The sequence below is a fragment of the Mycteria americana genome, chromosome 8 (assembly GCF_035582795.1).
Source record: "Mycteria americana isolate JAX WOST 10 ecotype Jacksonville Zoo and Gardens chromosome 8, USCA_MyAme_1.0, whole genome shotgun sequence".
Lineage (NCBI taxonomy): Eukaryota > Metazoa > Chordata > Aves > Ciconiiformes > Ciconiidae > Mycteria > Mycteria americana.
Window position 1 is genome coordinate 14,085,735 of NC_134372.1, and position 20,092 is coordinate 14,105,826.

At 47.9% G+C, this 20,092-nt stretch overlaps 1 protein-coding gene across 2 annotated transcripts; it reads right to left on the minus strand.

The window, feature by feature from the left end:
• Positions 1-8,051: 8,051 nt before the first annotated feature.
• On the minus strand, positions 8,052-18,370 carry C1QTNF2 (C1q and TNF related 2). Of its 2 annotated transcripts, XM_075510058.1 has the most exons (4): positions 18,116-18,370; positions 11,484-11,732; positions 9,679-10,172; positions 8,052-8,896 (listed from the first exon to the last, which is right to left on the minus strand). In XM_075510058.1, exons 2-4 carry the CDS (start codon positions 11,722-11,724, stop codon positions 8,726-8,728), a joined length of 906 nt encoding a protein of 301 aa, XP_075366173.1. In that variant the 5' UTR covers positions 11,725-11,732; positions 18,116-18,370; the 3' UTR covers positions 8,052-8,725. The 2 variants fall into 2 exon arrangements, with proteins under 2 accessions (XP_075366173.1, XP_075366175.1); XM_075510060.1 differs by having other exon boundaries at positions 8,757-10,172.
• Positions 18,371-20,092: the final 1,722 nt, after the last annotated feature.

Below are 20,092 nucleotides of genomic sequence, written 5' to 3' on the forward strand. Positions count from 1 at the left end.
AACCTACATCTTGTGTCTTTGGGACAGGTCCCATCCTTCTTAGGCAGCAGTGCACAACACCAGCTATAGCAGGACCCTGATGTGCTGCCACAGAACTTGGAGATTTGTGGCTTGCCGTCAGAGCTCAGCCTGGCTATTTATCAAACATATATAAAATTATACATGTTCCTTTTCTGGGTTAAGTAAAGGTGGCCCATCCACCTAAGTAAAGACCAGTAATTAATGTTTTTTGGCAGGACAGATGACGCATCATGATTCCAAGCCCATAACATCCCTACATACTATCAATACCCTAACACAAGCTTTTGTCACCCTTGGCAGCTTTTGTTGCCATTTTTGTCACCATTGGCACTCCTGGGGGGCTCCAGCTCCTGCCTTAGATTCAAATTTAATTCCTCTTCCACCAATTTTTCATGGTCTTTGATGTTTTTAGTGACCACTTTATCTCATAAGTCCATAGCACATGCTTGTGTGGCCACCCATACGAATGTAACCCGCATTGGCCAGCCCATTTTGCCAGATTTGGCATGAGGGCGAGCTAAAGCCAGACAGCACCACCCTCCAAAGCTGTCAGACTGGGCCCAACTAATACCCATGGGCACAGGTTTTGAGCAACGTACGGACTCGATGCCAGAAATTTGTTTCACCCTGAATACTATCGAGTGCTCGGTGAAGCCAGTCGATCGGGAGGAAGGAGCTGTAACTCCCTCACACTGGGGCAGAGGTCATCTCAGTTACCCCGAAGGGTACCCAGCGGGACCACGAGGAGGTGTGACCCCCACAGCTACGCCCAGTTAGTAACTCTGATCCTGTCCTAAGAGAGTCACAGTAGCTTCAAGACTGGGTGTCAGTCACTGCTTTGCCCTGGGAGCCCCAGGAGCCTCATCTTTTCCAAGTTTTACACCCAAAGAGCCCAAGAAACTGTTCAGGCACCACGTAACTTTATTCCCATGCCTCTGAGGGCCATGTTTATAGTCCAGTGGATATTTCGGCAGATTGAACTGAAATCTTTCAACAAGTCTTTCTTAGCACTCCACTTCAGCAATTCCAGGAGCCAAAAAATCACCACACAACTTGTTTTATACCCAAATCTCACTGTTGATCCTTTAAGGATGAAGAATTTTCATAAGAAAGTTTATCTGGCCTAGCAACGGCTTTCCCATTTAAAGAACTAAATTTCATTTTTAGAAGTAGGTGTTTTTTAAAAAAAAAAAAAAATTGTCAGTCATTCTGCACTCAAATTTGCAAAAGAACCTCACAAAACATTTGTTCCTCAGTTGGTTTCCTAAAGGAAAGGAACAACAAAAATCTGCCTGCTCAGTCAAAATAAATATTTGTGTTGATTTTAGTGTTCCTGGGAAAATATTTTTGTGATCAAAGAAAGTTGTTGACCAAATCTTTTGGGGAAGACATACCCCAGTTGTTTATAGTCTATGTTTGCTGGCTTGTCCCCTGCTATCGAAGGGAGGCAGTGAAGTTAAGTGGCAACAGCTATAAAGCCTACAGATAAAAGCTGCCACCAAGTGTCCATCAGAAATAATTTTCCCCTATTTTCTTTTAAGTACATTCCAGTATCCCTTAAATAAAGTACTTAGGAGCCTTAAATTAAGGCAAAGAAAAACCTATCTTGTCTTTTTGCTTAAAACTGAGCACATGCTTAACTGTTTTGTTGAATAACAGCCGGAGCATTTCTTTACAAGTAGTCTGTTTATGGTTCATACAATAATATAATAATTTTCTATAACAGTTATCAATTAATCATCAACATAATTCTCAATTTTTTTTACAGTGTAAACCAAACCAAGAGTATTATTTGAAAGCAAGAGTATCAGTTCTTTGAAATAAAGTTTCAATAATATGAACATGGTATGACTTTTCAGAAACTCATGTCTATATCATCTATTGATTTAACTCTTATATTTTTAAAATCTGAATTATTTAAAAAGATCTTGAGATTCCATGTGAAATAGAAAAGTGTTCCATATAATGTTGGTTTTAATTTTGCAGCCAGAAGATTTTATTTTTCTGGAATATGGTCCATGTGTTTCACTTGTTCCATTTGAAAATAAATTAAGTATGATGTATCAAAAGTTTCCTTCAGTAACTGCATTGATATTAAAAATGGAAACAAACAATGAATAAGGTTCTCCTTTCTGAAGCATGGCTGTTAGCAGGGCACAAATAGACTGCCCCGTTGATTAAAAAAACCCCAGCCAACAGTGTCTTTGATATCATAAAATATTCACAAGAGAGAGCAGTAATTCTGGACTTGATAAGAGCTCAGACACAGCCTTGAACCTTGGAATTACTTTATTTTGAAGGAGGGAGTGCCCGCAAGGCTACATACATAAGCCAGGGAACCCAATACTGTTCCATCTGACAGTCAAATGAACGACACACAGACATTATCATTAACTTGTTGATATTGTAAAAATCGACTGCAGCTACAGTATATCTTTTTTCACCCAAATGGGATCATTCAAATCCTCATCAGGTTCTGATATAACAGGTAAAGTTTGGGTTAAAAGATAGGCTTTACCCACAACAGAACTGTGTTGATTTCATTTTCAAGTGTTTTAAGAAACAGACCAAGAGAGATAAAAGTAAAATCCCATGGAGGTTCACAAAGTAGGTTTGCATAGAGTTTATATTAACTTTGAGAAGTTTTATGTTACTCTTTCATCGTTAGAAAGTCATGGTTGGTAAAGCACAGGTGCAGAGTCCGTAAAACTTCACTGATGCAAGTTGAGTTTGTAAGTCAATGAAATTGTTAACGTTGGGGGGTTTTTCCCTTAAAAATCAGTTTAACTAAGCACGTTAACATCTTTACCACTAGTGCTACTATCCTGAGTGCTGGGGCCATAAAATTGCTTTTAGGCAACAAAGCTATCTGAAAATAACTGAGGACACCAACTGCAAAGTGACCAAAAAATGGCTCAGGCAACCTGTATCTTACCTGCCAGCACGAAGGGCTCAGAAGAGGCAGGGGCTCAGCTGGGGAAGCAATGCAGTGGAAATACTGTGGTAAAGAGACAGCACCAAGTGCAGAGAGAGGCTGTGCCTGTGTCAGCGAGGAGCTGGGCTGCTCTTGGTTGAGCCTGGGTGGAAAAAATGGGCTTTTTAGTCAAGTATCAGGTATAACACAGGCAGCATCAGCATCTGCTCATGCCTGTGCTCCTGCCAGGGAGGCCGTGTGTGTCAGGAAGACATCGAGAAGCCATGTGTCCACCCCTCAACCTCACCTGCTACTGGAGGTGGAGAGGAGCTTCCCTCATCCCCAGCAAGAAGGCCAGTGCAAACAGGGACAACCTCATACCTGCACAGGGCCCAGCACCCCTCAGGGCTCCTTCTTCTCCAGGTGAGTAGCCCAGCTTCTTACTACCCAGGTGCCTCCCATTTCACCAGGATCCCAAAGCTAGATTGGCTCAGCAACAGCTTGAGCACTAATTTAAGCCAATTTGAGTGCTTTTACACAGTGTAATGGTTTCTTGCTGGTATGGAGGAAGAGCTTTATCAACTCTGGTTCTCCAGCTCCATCTATACCTTCCACTGCCCTACCTGTGTTGTTCCTCTGTCACTCCTCATGTGCTTTTGTTATCTGATCTACCTTACTGAACCTAGTTTTTCTAGTGGGTTAGTTTTCTGCAATTTTAGACAGTGAGATTGGTTCAGAGAGGGATCTGAAGCCAGCACAAAGCAAGCAGAAAGGAGGCACAGCCCCAAGCAGCAAGAGGTAAACAGGGCTTCTTCCTTCAGCAGTGTTAAACTGGGATGATGAGATTCGTGGAGTTGTGCCCAAATCTGGCTTGTCCTGCTCTCTCCAAGAGCCAGCATTGGTGGGCTGGGCAGTGAGGACTTGATCCAGAAAAAAATGCCCAGGGGAAGACCCTGTAAGCTGTGTGGAGCTGTGCCCTCACTTTACTGACTTAGCTGGATCAGGTTTAACACAGAAGCATTAGCAAGCTGATCAGAGGCATGTGAGCTCTGTGCCCTCCTTGCCGATGGCAGAGACGAGGGCAGGGTGAGAGCAGAGCTGCCCCTTTCCATGTGGGGTTCATGGGTTTGGAGAGTTGCAACCTGCTTTCCTCAGCTGTTGGTAGAAGCAAGATATGAAATTTTTTTTTTTTTTAAAGACAATGTTCTAGGATTAGGACTGTTCTTAGGAGCTGTAATTATTAAGCCTGGCTGGCTCATATGAAGGGCTTTAACCCAGTGAGCTGCTGTTAGGAGTGTATCCATGCCAGACTAAACCTGTGACAGGGCAAGGAAAGAACAATATTTCAGATAGTATTCTAGGGTTTACGGAAAATACTGCCTCACTTCTATGTAGCTTGAAGAGCCTGTTTTATTCAAAGGCTTTTCAATGGTTGCAGTTCCTAGCTTTCTGCTGATGCTGTGTGGGTTGAGTCAGGATGCTTGTGCCTTGCCTTGGGGCACTGAGAGCCCCCAGGGAGGCTCGTGGGCCCGTTGCTGCCCAGCAGCCTGAAATACCTGAGCTTTGTGCCTAAGAACTGGCACGATACATAAGCCAGCCCCCCCTGAATTTCCTCTTCAAGCATGCCATCCCCTCATCCCTGCTCCTTCCTGGTCTGAGCATTTGTTTCCTTGTTCCTCCTCCCAGCCACTGGTTTATGTGGAAATCAGAAACTCTGTGAACATACCCTTCCTTGTAGAGGTCTTTCACTTCTTGACCTGCCTGTCAAGCACCCAGGGGACATGGCCTCTCCTGCACAGAGTCACTGAAAAATGCAGGGAGGAATGACAGGGCCATTAGAGGGGTTACAGCAGTGCTGGAGTGGGGCACGAGGAGCTTGTGCTGTCCTGATGTAACTCTGCATTGGGGTGCTGACTGAGCGCTTTTTTTTTAGCAGTGGTGTGCTGACTGTTGAGTGTTCACTGCTGTAACTAAGGGTGGGCTCACCTGGGGAGCAGGGCAAACCAGGGTGACTGGTGAATGCACCTGGATTCCCCTTAGTCCCCCAGAAGGAAGATGTGATCAAGACTTGAAGGCATTGGTCTGCTTGGGTGAGTGCTGAAGCTCAGCAGCGCTGGGCGCTCAGGGCAGCACGTCGGGCACATGGCCAAGGCTACACAGGGGAGGTGGCACCTTGCTCTGGTGCCTTCCCTCCATTTCCAGCTGTGACATCACATCGTTACTTTCCAGACACTCAATGTACAGTGAGTCCATGGTTAATGTTAATTTTTCACAATGAAAATCTTTTTTTATGTTTATGTTTATCTTTCATTGTTAGGATTGAAATGTATGGTTTAAAAAAAATTACAAAAATAAACCTCGAGGTCCTTCTGTGTAGACCAGCCCTGAAGGGGGGGAAAGGGCTTTGGGAGGCTGAGTTAAGGGGTCAGAACCTGCACCAGGCAGGAGGAGTTGTCCTGGGACTTGGGCTCATCCAGTGCCGAGTGCTTCCCGCTCTGGTATTTGTGCAGAGTGCTCAGACCATGTGAAATCGCAGCTTTGCCTGAACTGGAAGTGGACCGCTGCATGGCATGGGGGATGGACATGGGAGAGACAGCAGAGATGAGCTCCTGTGGCAGAGAAACCCTCCTCTGCCTTGGAGGGGACCTGGGCAGGCACATGTGTTCACAGCCAGGTCTGTGCTGGTCTCTAATGAACGACAAGCTGGACCAGCTGAGCCTTTTCTCTGAAGGTGGGTGCTCCTGCCTTTCCTTGCCTCCCTGCCCTGGCATGCTGGATGTGCTGGAGGGACTCGCTTGTGCCAAAACATGGTGCAAAGGGCAGCTCTGACACTTGCGGTGAAGGAGGCTGCTGCAGCATAACAGGTCTTGCGCAAGGGTGGCAGATGTGGATGGCATCCTCTTCAGCCAGGACATTCCTCCTTCCTTCCTGACGGCATCTGCCCATGTGCTCACCCAGCCACCACCATTCCCAGCTATTCTCCCACAGCACCAGAGGTGCAGGCAGCTGCCTGGGCTGGGGCAAGCCGCCTGCGTGGGAGCGGTGCTCTCTTGAGACGGCTTGGCTGTGAAAGCCAGAGCTCTTTATTTGGTGTTTTTCCAGAAACTTTGTGTTTCTGGAATAAAGAGACTTTATGTAAATCTCTGTTTTGGTTTAAAAACAAAGTAAATAACTGCTTGGCGGGAGGACAATGGCAGCGCAAACCAAAATGCAGCCTGAAGGTGCAGGAGCAAGCCAGAATGTGTTATTTTTAAAATTCTCCAAAGTCTAAGCCAGTCATTTTGAGTTTCGTATGGGATTTTTCCTCCCTTCTAGTATTTCAACGATTGGCCCTGTAGTGACCCAGACACACTTGTACCTTGGCAGCTGCCCTTCCCTCCCTCCTCTCCTGGGTGAGGCAGGAGGAGGGGAGCCCACAGCTGCTTGAGATGATTGTTCTTGCAGGATTGGGCTTAGTGGAGACATTTTGTTCGGCATGCAAGTTGGTCTTAAGGCATCCTAAGAGGAAATTCATCTTTTCTAGAGGAACCTGTGCAAGAGGAACCCACATGTATCCCTTCAAACACTCATGCCCTTCTCACAGAAACACTTGTGATGTGGTATGTTTAAATGACTTCAGCCCAGTGGGAGGTTAAACAATCTGGAGAAGCTGTTCCTCTCCCTCTTGCCTGCTATAGTTTATTGGTTTGTGTTTTCCCTTGCTCTGAGTCCTCGATGGCGGCAGATGCCCGGGGCTGGGGTTGAGCTGTGCAGCGCAGCGGGCAGCATCGTGGCCTGGTGGGGCGGCCGGGGCAGTTCCCGAGGGTGGACGGGAGCGGGCTGGAGCCAGAGTCCGGCGCTGCTCCTGCGGGAAGGACCTCGTAGCCCCAAACTGAAAGCAAGTGCTATTGTACTGAGCACTCAGCGGGGGGTCAGTGGATTTCTTTATAATTTGCATTTTGATATTCCAGACATAAAAGACTCATTTGCACGTTTTTCTTTCCACTAGAATAAAAAGGATGCTTTGCCAGACAGTTAATAACTTCCCTTGTTTCTCATCTGGGAAAACCAGCTTGTGTCTCCCTGAGAAGGCTGACACCGGGAGGAAACACTCCCTGCTGGGGCCTTCTCTGGAGATAACAAGGGAAGGCTGAGGGGCTGAGCTGATCTAATTGCTCACTGCTGCTTCCCCTCCATCCTCCTCTTCTCAGGCTTATTCCCTGTGGGGCTCTCCCATCCCCTTCCAGCTCTGGTACCTGCCTGGTGCCAAGTGGGTTCAGCTCATAAAATCAGGGAAGAACTAACTTGACTACAAATAAAACCCAAACAATAAAAAACCCCACCCCAAAATTACCCACTTTGGGGATGGGTAATGCACTGAATCAAGGGGGAAGAACTGAGGAGGGAAGCTAGGTCTCTGTCTTCTGGCAGCAGTGGGCTGTGAGAGCTACTGGATTAATTAAAGCTGTACCATGTAATTTCCCTTTTGGGTGCAGCACAGCTGGGTGGTGTTGTGGAGAGGCAACATACTCCCACCCATCCCACCACCTCCCCTGAGCTGCCCCTAACATGTACAGTTGCTGGGGGACCTGTGTCGGGACCTGTAGAGACCTGCATGCACCTCAGCTCAGCCAAAATGCAGTTATTTCCCCCGCTGGGCTCCTGGGCTGTCAGGGTGGGAGTGAGGGGCTGGGCATTGAGGGAGAAATGCAATCCTTGAACTGCTGCTGCCTTTGGGAAGCTGCCTGCAAATGCACCCCAGGACACCCTAAATGAGGGAGGTTTGGAAAGAGAAATACATTATCTGAGCAACCACTGCCAGGGAAAGGACACCTGCCGTCTGGGTGAGCAGCTTCAGGGGAACAGGCAGATCCTATTCTTCCACCTTGCAGGTTTCCTTGCACAGAGAGTAGAAAACTTTGTGCATTCCCCAGCTTGCTGGGCTGGGAGGAGGGAAATACTCCTGTGGCACCAGCCCCTACAAAATCCATCGCTAAACCCAACAGTGTCTGTGGAATCTGTAACACAGTTTTGAAATACCTTCTGGGAAACCACTTTTCTAAATATCAAGACTATTCCAGCAGTACTTTTGTTCAGATTTATTTTATAAAATGTATTTGAAAACATTTTTGTAAGATATAACACAATTACCGTAGTTCACGAAAATCATGCAAATATTTTGACTTGTAAAAGTAAGATTGAAAAAGAAAAATCTTTGTTCTTATGGGATATCCCTTCAATGCCTAAATATGAGGATTAGAGGAGCTAGAGTTCATGGGAGTCTTCACCAAGTGATAAAGGAGATGAAAAACTGGAAACCAAGAAGACGCATCTGATAGCGAGGAAGAGACTCCTTCCATCTGGCTACTGAGACAGAGACCTCTGTGTTACAGGAGTTTTGGACACCCTGGGCCAAGGCAGCCAGGCTGAGTGGCTTTATGGCAGGAGAACTCTTTGCTCTGGTAATAGCGAACCATTTTGGAGCATGTCCCTGTGTCAGCTGATGCAGAGGAGGAAAAAAAATTGCTAAGCTCAGCTTAGCAAAAGCAAAAAGCTCAGCTGAGCGGAACTTCAGCTTTTGACTTTTCTGGGGTTTTTTCCATACAGTTTAGAACCAAAACATTGATTTTGGAACATCTGTAACATTTGACATACAACATCAAAAAAGCAAAGCAGCAGTAAGATAGGGTCTAGCTGTAACATTAAGCCCTTGAGGGGGATCTCAGCAGCACCACAAGTATCCCCTTCCAGCAAAAGCTGGCAGGGATGAAGGAAGGGGGTTATTAATGAATCTGTTTCTGGAGTGAAGGTTCATGCTGTCTTTGACAGTTGAGTCTTATCTGCAAAGTTCATCCTCCACCGTGGCTCGGGGGCCCATAGGTGTTCGGCTTGCACAGCCCAGTTCAGGCTCTGGTCACAGCTTACCAACGCTTGTCTGAAACCAGACACAGGACTCCAGCGCTGGTATATTGAGGCTGAAATCTGAGAAATGCCAGTGCTCAGTGCAACAGTCTTACGAGGAGTCTTATCTTTAACCTTAAAAATGAGAACTCTCTTTTGTGTAATTTCCTATTTAGACCGATGCCTTTGCTTATTAGTACTGCTTTGATGAGGCTGAGAGCTACTCTTACTTTTATAACTCTAGCTGACAACTTCCTGACTCTTAGGTAGCTGGTAAAGTGTATCTCTGTATTAACAAGGATTATTACTATTATGGGGTGTAGAGGGAGGAGGCGCAGTGGTACAATCTCCAGCATCAATGGCACTTCTGAGCTCAGCTTTCAGGAAATGGTTGCTGGTCTCCATGCTTCATAATAATAATATAATAATCAAAGCATTCTGCAAAAAATTCTGCAGTATTTGAGTTACATGTCCATGGTGTGTTCGAATCATCACGGAAAACATAATGGGTGGCTTTGAGATTTAGAGATTCATAAGGCTGCTTAAAGGTGAGTCCTACTGGTCTTGGCACCCTGTGGACTAGTTGATGACATCCAGTAAATATTTAAATACCCAATACAGGCTGTTAGCGCCAAAAATGTGGAATCGTATGATAATCCCACACATGTTCATGTACAGGCTACACTTTGCTGGACTGAGGTCTCATGCATTTCCTATTTTTTCCCACAGGCTAGTTTCTTATCCTATATTTCATTGAGATAATCTTGATCAGGATATATCAGGAAGCCAGTAAATAAGCTGTCTGTCCAGTAGGGATCATAAAAGAGCCCATTTTGTTCCGAGTAAAAGATCTGCAGCCATACCTCATCCTCCTGCTTCAGAGAGAGGATGGTTGATCCAGAGGCAACGTCATGGTTCCCAGTGTTGGCATCAAAAGTCTTGATCCGGTACTGCCCATTGTGGACCAAGCCAATGGCCAGATGTTTGTTGGCCAAAGTGATATCATAAGTAAAGTAGTAAATACCTGGGATGCCGCATATAAATTTCCCACTGGAAGCATTGTAATGTCCTCCCTCGTTCATCAGGATCCTGTCAAATTTAATGGGCAACCTTTCCCTTGGGTAGCTCTTTGAGACTGCCACGGAGAAGGCAGATTTGGCTTTGTTGGCGTTACAGGTGCAGGGTCCTGGCATCCCAGTCTCGCCCTTGTTCCCTTTGGGCCCTTTCTTTCCTGGTGCCCCATTTTTTCCAGGATTACCCTTTAAACCCTTGGGCCCTCGTGGTCCTGCCTTGCCAATAGCTCCTGCTTTCCCCTTTGGTCCTGGCTTGCCGGGGTTTCCTGTTCTGCCTCGTGGACCTAAAAGACAAACAACCTTGTAAATTTTCAGTGAAAGAGATGATATGGCAAGTGGAAAGGGGTTGTATCGTTGCAGTGGTATATTTTCATCTAGGAGGAAAACTTTGCTGGTGAGAATCCTGATGAAATACCACCTGGGGCTGGACATCTGTCAGACCTGACTAACCATGTTAGGTAGGTGGTTGGCATGATAACAATGGGACTCAGGAGCAGGACAGTCTGTCCCTTTTAAGAACCAAAAGGCTGGTTCAATTATCTGGCTCACTTGAGAAAAAGGAGTAATTAATTATAAAGCTGGCCAAGAACAAGCTTTAAATGTTTGGGTTTTCCAGGAGTGGGACAGATTTGTGAAGCTTTTGGAACCTAGCTGTGAGCAGATGGAGTACTTTTAATCTCCTCTTTTTTTTTTTTTTTTTTACATTTAATATGAAACTGTTGTTTAAAAAAAAAAATAATTCTAGGTGTAGTAAAAAGCCCAGCCTAGTTGGGGGATGAACCAGTCATGAACCAGAATACAGCCTGTCTTGAGATGGGAAGCGAGCTGGGCTGTCACTGTGATGCTGCAACTGCTGATTACTGCTGATTGCAGTAGTGTCTGATATAAGACAAATTCATGGGGATTTGTACCCTGTCTCTTGACCTGCTGTAGCAAGACTAGATTTAAATGCAGCTGTGGGTGGAAACCTGTTCTCCAGATTCCCTGTTTTGGGAGTGGGAGAAGAGAATAAGATGCAGCTTTGGCACGCTGGTGTTACGCTGAATCAGGAGTGCACTCTAGTGTGGCAATGGGAAATCACTGTTTTCTCACCATAGCTGGTCCTGATGCTTACTGACTGTAAGGCTGGATCTAAAGGAGAGCCCCACCTCAGGATTAAAGAAGGGTTGTTGTTTGCTTTGATTTAAATTGAGCATGGTCAGCCTGTCACCCAGCTAGAGTGCTCCGGGGAGCAAATACTTAATTTTTTCACCTGACTATGTTTCGCTTGAGAGCAGGAGTCAGAGACCATCACTTTGTCTCATCTAGAGAGCATCTATCAGAACAGGGAGAATCTCACTTCATAACAAAATGAAGCCAATAGGAATTGCATACAGCATTAAGATGCTATCAGCAAATGATGCGAGTCTGAACCCTCCTGGCAGAAGCTGACAAGTGTGAGATGTTGGAGGGGGGAGAGTGGAAATTTCTAGAAGAGTTTCCTATGAGATGTTGTCTGTCCTGGGGCTTAGATTTGGGGTGACAGGTTAACTGGGCTGTTGCACTATTGCTTTTACATTTTACCCTTGCTGTGTTAAGAAGTGCTTTTCTCTTACCTTCATCGCCGTGCTCGCCTTTATCCCCATCCTTGCCATCCTTGCCATCTTTGCCCGGGAAGCCCATCCTGCCCACCGTCCCTGGAGCCCCGGGAGCGCCGGGGGGGCCGGGTGGCCCGGGGGGTCCCGGCAGGCTGCACGCCAGCTGGGGACCTTCCTGCAGCGCTCCCTTGGCAAAGCCCCCGAGGATGTGGTTTGCCACACAGGGCACAGTCCAGAGGAGGAGGACAGCGGAGATCATGGCGCAGCCTGTAAAAAGGAGACGGGACGTGGCTGTTGTGTGTGGTTGGCTACCACGTGTGTGGGTACGGCGGTATCCCCTCCACCCGGACAGTGCGTTGTAGAGACTTGCATGAAAATGGGAGATAATTGGGCTCTTTCTGGCAGGGTGGGGGAGCTGTTTGTTTTGGTGTGACATGAATTCAAGGATTTGGCTCATGGAGTTTTCTAGGTCTGACCAATATTTTTTTCAAACTTGCTCTTCTCTAAGCCTGTATCTGTGGCCATCCCTCGTTTTGTTTTGTTCTCTGGGCCTCCTTTCCCCGGAAACAAAAGTAGCGATGGCAGAGGGGTGCAGAAAGCAGCTGCTCGGGACTAGCAGAGTGGAGGAAGGAGAAAGGGTTTTGGTGTAAACTTCCCCAGTAAGACCTGCCCTGCAACTGGGTCACTGGGGTTTCTTACCAAGCACGAAACCCATCGTGTGATGCAGGGCTGAATTCAGAAGACGGGCTTGCGGAGGCTTTGGGCCAAGGCAGTCCTTACTGCGTTTTGCCTGACAGTACGAATTGAGCCTCTTAGCTAGCTGAGAGTGCCCGGTTCCTCATGGCAGCTCGGCTGCACGGCACTGCGCAGCCTGCAGCCGAATCGCCCACCAAGTCTGGCTCAGTGTCGGGGTGCAGCCGCCCCTGCGGCCGTGACCGGCCCTGCTGCAGCCTCTGCCCTGCTGCCCTCTCGCCGTGCTGACCTGCCTCTCGGGGCGGGCAGTAGCTCAGGCTTTATGCCTGTTACTAGCAGTCACCTTGGAAAGAAAGGTAACTGCTAAAACCCTGGCTGTTGTTTGTCTCCTGGCTTGGTAAAGTAAGCCATTGCTTTAAGTATAGCAAATGCCAAGGGCTTTTTTGGAGCATCCGAGGCTCTGCCTTCATTCACAGGGGGAGACTGAGCCTCCTGGGCTCGTCTCACTCCACTCCTGGATGGGGAAATAGCGATGGAAAATAATTTCTGGAATAAAGCTATTCCCATGAATCTGCTAATGATACAGAGCAGTTATTACACAGTAAAATATCCCTCTGGATGTCTGCGCATGGAGCTGTTTGCAAATAGCTATGGTCCACGTGCAACTCCTGAGTAACTCCACTGCATCTTGAAATAGTGCTCAGATGTATCAGCAGCTTAGAGAAGATGCTCAAAATCAGGCTGATTGATAAGAGCCCATCTTCATGCATGACCCACCTGAGACTCTGGGTATTAGAAGCATTTAAAATAGAATTTGGGTTCTGCACGTGGTTACAGATATAGTAAAAAAGAGAATTTCCCCTACGGTATCAGTTTCTGACTACCCATGGGTAAAGGTGCTCCTGCCATCCCCTCCCCAGAACAGAAGGCCTCCCCATGCCCGGGCTGAGGACTTTTTCCTCCCTTTGCTCTGCCAGTGAGGGAGGTTATGGCCATGGCCACCAGCTCCCCAGCAGGGCTGGTGCTCCCTGGTGGGCACTGACCATGGGCTGAGGGGAGATGCTGATGGAGCTGGGCTCTTTTCCAGTTGTATGAATATGGAAACAAGCTGGTTGGGGGATGAAAGGCATCCCCTGGCCCAATTTCTTTCTTTCAGCTTCTGTAGCTGGAGTAGCCCTTGGAGAAATGAGACACGAAGCCTAAAACTGCCCCATACAACTCTGTGGCTGGTTCACTGTTTGCTTGGTAGCTCTTTGATCAGGAGAGATGAAGCTAAAGCCAAAGGATTTTTTTTTAAAGGAATTAGCCATGTATCACTTTAATACAACTCCTACCCACGGCCTAAGAGGTGCACACTCTTATTTGATGGAAAAGACTCCTATGAAATTTAGTCTTTTCCCTTATTACAGCTACCTCTGACAGTAAGGGGTTAAATATTTTACAAGAATCATCCGTCTGCGTGGGCTTTCTTATCACATCCCGAAGTCCTGCTAACAAAATACAGAATATAAGTGAGGATTGAAAAGCAAGCAAACTGCCTTTCACATATTGCCTTCAAGCTTTGGTGCTGAAGCAAATTTGTAGTTAAGCACAGATGCAATAGAAGATGAGCTGGGATATTCCAGACCTTTCAATCTGTCGGTGGCCTTTTGGTCAGGCAAGGTCCTGCTTGACATCATTAAGTCAAATACCAGGAGGCTTTAGCATCTCCCCAGTAGTGTTATGTTTAACTCCTGCACTGGAAATAAGATGCTTAAAGTATTGGATAAATTTCACGTTGGCCTTAGCACTCTCATCCTGGTATCGGCTCCAGAAGGGGGTGGAAATGCATATTACATGCTCCAAATCCAGCGAGCAATATGCTACCTATTAATGCTGAGTGGGAGCCTCCCAGTTCTGCGATATGTATAATTAAGATCATGCAGAGGAGTGGGAAATGCAAAACAGATCTCCGGGCTGGATTCAGCTGCTAAGCCATTTTGTTCTTCAGCTCTCTTTTGGATTTCTTATACCTAAGTTTATTTGATGCTGGTGAAAGGTGTCAGTTTAATGGCCTTGTGAGATGGAAATCACCAACCAGTATTAATGTGGGCAGTTGAATAAAGGCTCTCAGTTCACGGAAAGGGAAACAAAATGTTAAAATGCCTGCGGAGTGGGGAGATCCCAAGGAAAGCTACATCCCTGCTTCCCAGTAACCACCTCAAATGGGGCAGAAGAGAAGTGAGAGGCGTCTGGAGGTGGATGACACTAATAAGTTGTGGCAAGGAAAAATGTCATTGTGGAGCATAACCTGGAAAAAAGCTGGGACTGCTTCATGTGGAGAAGAAACAGGCAAGAGGGAGTACAGGGCAGGAGGGCAGCTCCTTCTCTTAAAGTTTCTTACCATAAGTACTTCTATTACCTTCAGACAACCCAGCTAGTTGACCTGATGGGATAAAAAGTGGCAAACACAAAATACCCCGAGGCTGGGAGTTTTGTAGTACCGATACTTGGATAGACGGAGAATATTCGACTACCTGGAGCTGTGTGCTGGCGCAGCTCCCGAGTCGGTGTTAATTAACGGCTCCACAAGAACATTTCATCCCACATCACAGCAGTGCGTGTGGGATGCAAAGCACAGTCACATTCACAAGAGGATCTATAAATAGCCTCTTAAAGAAATCTCTTTGAAAGAAAACAAACCTCGTGCTGTTCCACCTTAAAAGGAAAATTGTTTCTCTATGTAGAATGTACGATGAGCTCCAAAAAGCAAATTGGAAACAGATCAGCATCTTTCCGCAGTACGGGCGGCAGGCCTGGCACTGGAGGCCATGCAGCATGGTTTCAGCTGAGGTCTTACTTTCCTAGTGACATTTTAATTAATGCCTTTGTTAATAGGGTTTTGGAGACCTTTTGGCCACGACTGACGCCTGTTGTGTGGGTGTGTGCGCTGTGCCCAGGGGGTTACGAGCGCTGACTGGTGGTGGAGGTCTGCTTAGGGAGGAGAGGAGGTCCTGCATCGTCTGAGCGTGGGGACCGGGCGTGGGGACTGGGCAATGGCTGTAGTTTGTACCTGCCACTGAAATGCAAACGTTCAGCTCTTCAGCACCTGGGGAGAGCACACTGGTATTGGGCACTGATTTCAGCACAGGAAAAGAAAGTGGACCAGCTTCACTTAAACAAGCTAGCTCAGGTGTCCACAGCATAGGCATGGCTGGCCAGGGCTTAGGGCTGCCATGCCCCAGCTTCTCCCCAGCAGAGCCTGGAGCACCAGGACTACGCTTGAGGTTATCAAGCATGTTGGTGCCAAGCTTGGGCCAGAGCACCAGGTGTGGAGTGCCTCTCCCTCAGTGACAGCATGTTGGTGATGGGCAAGATCTCATGCACTCAGAAATGCTTTTCTTCCCAATACTTAAAAATAACCTATCCATCCATTGAGTCACTCTGAAATGATGTCTTCTGAAATATTTAGCAGCAATGGTGCTTTCTAGGTTGCTCAGTTGAAGAAGACCAAGCCCTTGGGCTCAGGAGATGGTGCAGCTTGTGGTGGACATGTGATGGAGAAGGGCAGCACTGAGTTGCTCTGAGGTAGGGGGTCTTGAAGAAAAGACCCTTTGAGCTCCCAGATGCTAGGTAGGCTCTGGCTGAGGCCTCATGTTCTGATCATAGCTGGGTCAAACCTCCACCCAGAGAGAGAGGAGAGGGACTCCAAAATGTGCTGCAAATGTCTGCGCCCTGAGGTGGAAGGATGAGGCAGACAGGTGGAGTGACAGGTGTCCATCAGCTGGGTTTGAGAGGCAATGATTCCCTGTGCCCTTCAGCTGAATCAATGGAAATTGCTGCTGTGGGTCCAGGGCATCCCCTGAGATCAATGTAGTCTGTCAAACTGTGCTGTGGATCCCCACCGGCTAATTTTGGGGAATACTTGTCAGCAAGCAAACCAGGAAGGGGATGATTTTGGAAAATGTTCACTCCTGAATCTTAGAGCTGGAACACACCTTTATAGAAAATACCTCAGGGCAAATAAAGCAATAAAGACAGAGCATCTCTGAGTTGCAAGCGTGGTACATGCAGAGCTGAGCATTTACTGGCTTCTCTCTTCCTAACAAGCCATGTGTTTAGTGGCCTTCACTATAATTACATAATACAATGTAATGAATGACTCAAAGCAAGCATGTATCTGAAACGGGATGTTCTGACTCTGCCCCATGGCCTTTACCTGACACCCCCTTTCTGTTTTAGGACATTTTGCTGTCATCGCTCGTTGCTTCGGTGGGTCCTTCTCTTCCTGCTGGAGCTCAGGCCCTTGGCAGAGGCTGCCCCATGCCCTGGCTCTCCTTGCCGCAGGGGCTGGGGAGAGGAGGCTGGGGCTTCGCTTTCCTCAGGATCGACAAATGCCAGGAGCGGGTGGGCTGCCTGACTCCCCAGCTGCCCTAACCAGCCCATTTGAAGCAGACACTTGTACACTCAGCAGGATTTTAACCCAACCCCTCCATGCTGAAACTTGAGCATCCCATGAGCTTCTGTAGCACATGGAGCATCTGTGCAGGGCGACTGCAAACCCATGCTCTCTAATAGCTTTTCTGTGCACGCTCCTTGTCGCCAGAGCTACAGCGCATCACTTTCTCACCTGAGAGCCTCCATGCCTAGGAGCTGTGTCCCCACAGGGCTCCTTGCAGCCCCCAGTCCTGACCTGCAGCTCCTCTTTCTGCTGGCTGCTGCAGTGTGGGACGGGCTTGCTGCTGCTGGAGGGGCCTCACAGGCAGGGGTGTGGGGGACACATCTCTTGCCACGTCTCCCCTATAGCTTTGGCTGCCACAACACCCTGCTCCATGTGGCTCCTGCAAGCCCCTGTGCAACCACCCTCATCCCAGCCCTGCTGCACGTGAGTTAAGAAGCCAGACCAATTCTATAGATCTGTATGCATTAAAAAGGTGTTTCTGTAAGAAAATATTTTGCCTGTAAGAGTGAGTCCCAGGCATGAAGGATCAGTTGTACTTTCTGGTGCTTACAGGGCAGCTGGGCTGAAATCCCATCAGAAGGAAAAATCCCTGAGGGTTTTCCAGATGTGGGGTGGTTTGGTGGCATGCGTGGTGGCCGGATGGTGATTTTTGGCCAGGGAGACCCTGTGCCATGCGGTGGGGAGGAAAAGCACAGTGGGGGAGAGAAAAGGAGAGAGTCTGGGGGGAACTGCTGCTCGGAGAGAGGGAGGAGCAGGATGGTCTGATAGCCCGGGAGGGGACCCAGCAGCGAACAAACGACGGTGACTTTCTACTCTGTTTCCTTCCAATACTAGAGGCTTTCTTAAACAAAACAACCATCTTCCTGCTTCACAATTTTCCAGTGTACCTCGAGGCATCTTAATTAGTCTTCAAAATAATCATTATTCCCGTGAGCCTAATTCTCAGCTCTGGTGGTTGCCCTGCGGCATCCCCGGGGTGGAAGCACAAGGAGCCCTTGAGCGCACAGGGCTGATTTAGATAAAGGAAGGTGTGCTGCCGGTGACAGCAGCTGAAATAGATGTATTTAATTTCTGATATAAGCCAGTGAAATAGTTATACCAAATATGACTTTGTTCTGTTATCTGGTATTGCACAAAGCAATGTCAAAGGAGATAAAGGAGAGCGATGCATCTGTGCCTGAACCTGCATCACCGTCTCGGCTTTAGGCAGCCAGGGATGCCTGTGGCAAACCTTTCCTAGCCCCGAGCTAAAGCCCTGTTACAGAAGCTGCCGATCAGTACCAGAGCGAAGGGAGAGGCTGCGGTTTCGGCTGTACAAGGTGGGTGCTCCCAGCAGAAGTCTAAGGGGTGTTTCCTTCCTGGAGTATTTCTTCTAGCTGGCAACTGTTGCCTTTACGGATTGCTGTGCAGGCACTGGAAACCTGAGCGCTCAATGATTTAGACCTTATTTGGTAAGTTTTCGAAGTTAAGGTTAAGAGGAAGGAGAAAAAAAAAAAGGAAAAGTGAATCTACTCACCAAGACTAATCTCTTCAGTGAGATCTTGACAGGCACTGGAAACCTACACGATTTTAAGCAGATGTTTTGCTGCAGATTGCTGTCACGCGCAGAGCCCAAGCCCCGTCCTGCCGCAGCAGCTTCCTTCTGAGGAGCGTGCAATATTGACTTCGGTCTTTTTTTTTTATTAACGTTTTACTCCTTTTTGTGCAGATTGCTAGCTTCCTGCAGCAGTTCCAGGTTTTGGCTCAACATTGCCAAAGGCATATTTTTATTATTGTGTAATGGGTCTGCGCCTCTTCCTCTGTCACGTGGCATGGGAAGAAATTTTTACGCACATATGGCTGGAAAGCGCTTGGTGCTTGGGGAGCTTTTCCCTTTCTCTGTCTCCCTTGCAGTCTTGTAGGAAAGGCTCAGGAGTTGCCTGGATCATTTCTGACCAATTCTGCCCCTCTCTGCTGTAGCCGCTGCCTGCGCAAGCAGAATTTGTAAGAGGACGGGTAATGCAGATCAAACTAGGGAACAACTTTGACACTTGATCCTGAAGCATTAGCAAGGGAAGCAAATCTTGTCCTAAGGGTGGAAACTCTCTTCTAAAACAAATTAGACAAACACGTAATGGCATATCACTCCAGGCTTGAATTAAAGGACATGGTCGTGAAGCAGCAGCTTTGCAAATGCAAATTTTGAGAGGAAACTGCATGTACCTCAGCACTGCTTCAGTTGGATGTGCAAGACAAAACACAGAGACTTTGCCATAGGCATGGCAGGGCAGGAATGGGAATGCTTCTGTCTTTGGAAAGGGTTGGGATTTTGTTTTATGCTTGCAAAGTAATTACAAAACCCCCAGCAATTCCTTAAGGTAAGGCAGTAACACCAGAAGCAGTGGCTGAAGCCAGAGTTCAGCTTTAGCTCTGCCAACACAGAAGTGCGGAGTCACAGTAAATCCCTGTCCCTTCTTGTTTCTCCGCCGCAGCAAGTCATGGTGTTATAGGTCTGAGCAGTGTTGATATCCCGGCTTATACCAGCCCATTAAACACAGAATTTGCAAATGCCTTGCAACTCTCAAAATTGACAGTGCTTCCCTAACAGCCCCCGGGGAGGTGCAGAGGTGCAGAGAGATGAATGGGGGTTGAAGAGTTTCCTGACCCCGCTCCCCCGCTGCCCACCCCTGCCCTCCCTCCCTGCTTTGCAGGATGCTCTGTGATGCTGCTGGGGTTGGTACGGACCAGACTCATCTTTTTAAGGGAGCAGTGGGGAGAGTCTAAACAGGAGCTGCGAGACGACCCAGATATAGAGCCTGGCCCCAGGGGTGCCCCAGGCTGGCGGTGTGGGAGGTTGTGGGGGTCCCATCACCCTGCCGGGAGGGCAGCGATGGCCCTGGGGCCATCATCCCCCACGCAGAGTGGGTCACTGGCGCCCTGGCTGCAGCCTACGGGTCCTGGTTGAGGGTCCGTGGCCCCTGCTCTGCCCCGGCCGGGATCCTGTGTGGGGCTTGGGACAGGCGTGTGCTCCGTGGCAGGGCTCCAGAGCCTGCCCTGCTGCTCTCCAGCCAGTAAATATTTCTGCTCCGTGCAGATTATCAGCTGATTGGGAGTACACTGGAAGTATCATTCCTTACTCTGCCAGAATTCATCCTTATCGGAGCTGGTTTGGTTTTTTTTAAGCTTTTCCCTACACTTGCTGTTGGAACATGGTGGGAATGGATACAATGTAAACATGAAGGATGTATACAGTTTCCTTTGTGAGCTGTAATCAGTTCAGCTGCTCCTGGGAGGGGTGGGAATGTTTGGCAGAGGAAGCACAGGGCTGTTTTCGTGCTGTGCTGATGGTCCCGCAGAGCTTCTTCAGAGCCAGCACCCCGTCCCCCAGCTCCCTGACAGCTCAGCGATGTTCCCTGCCACTGAACAACCTCCAGGAGAACAACCCCCCTCCCCTAACCCACGCAATCATCACCTGGGGCAGCTCTGGTGATCGGTCAAGTATGAATTCTCACTT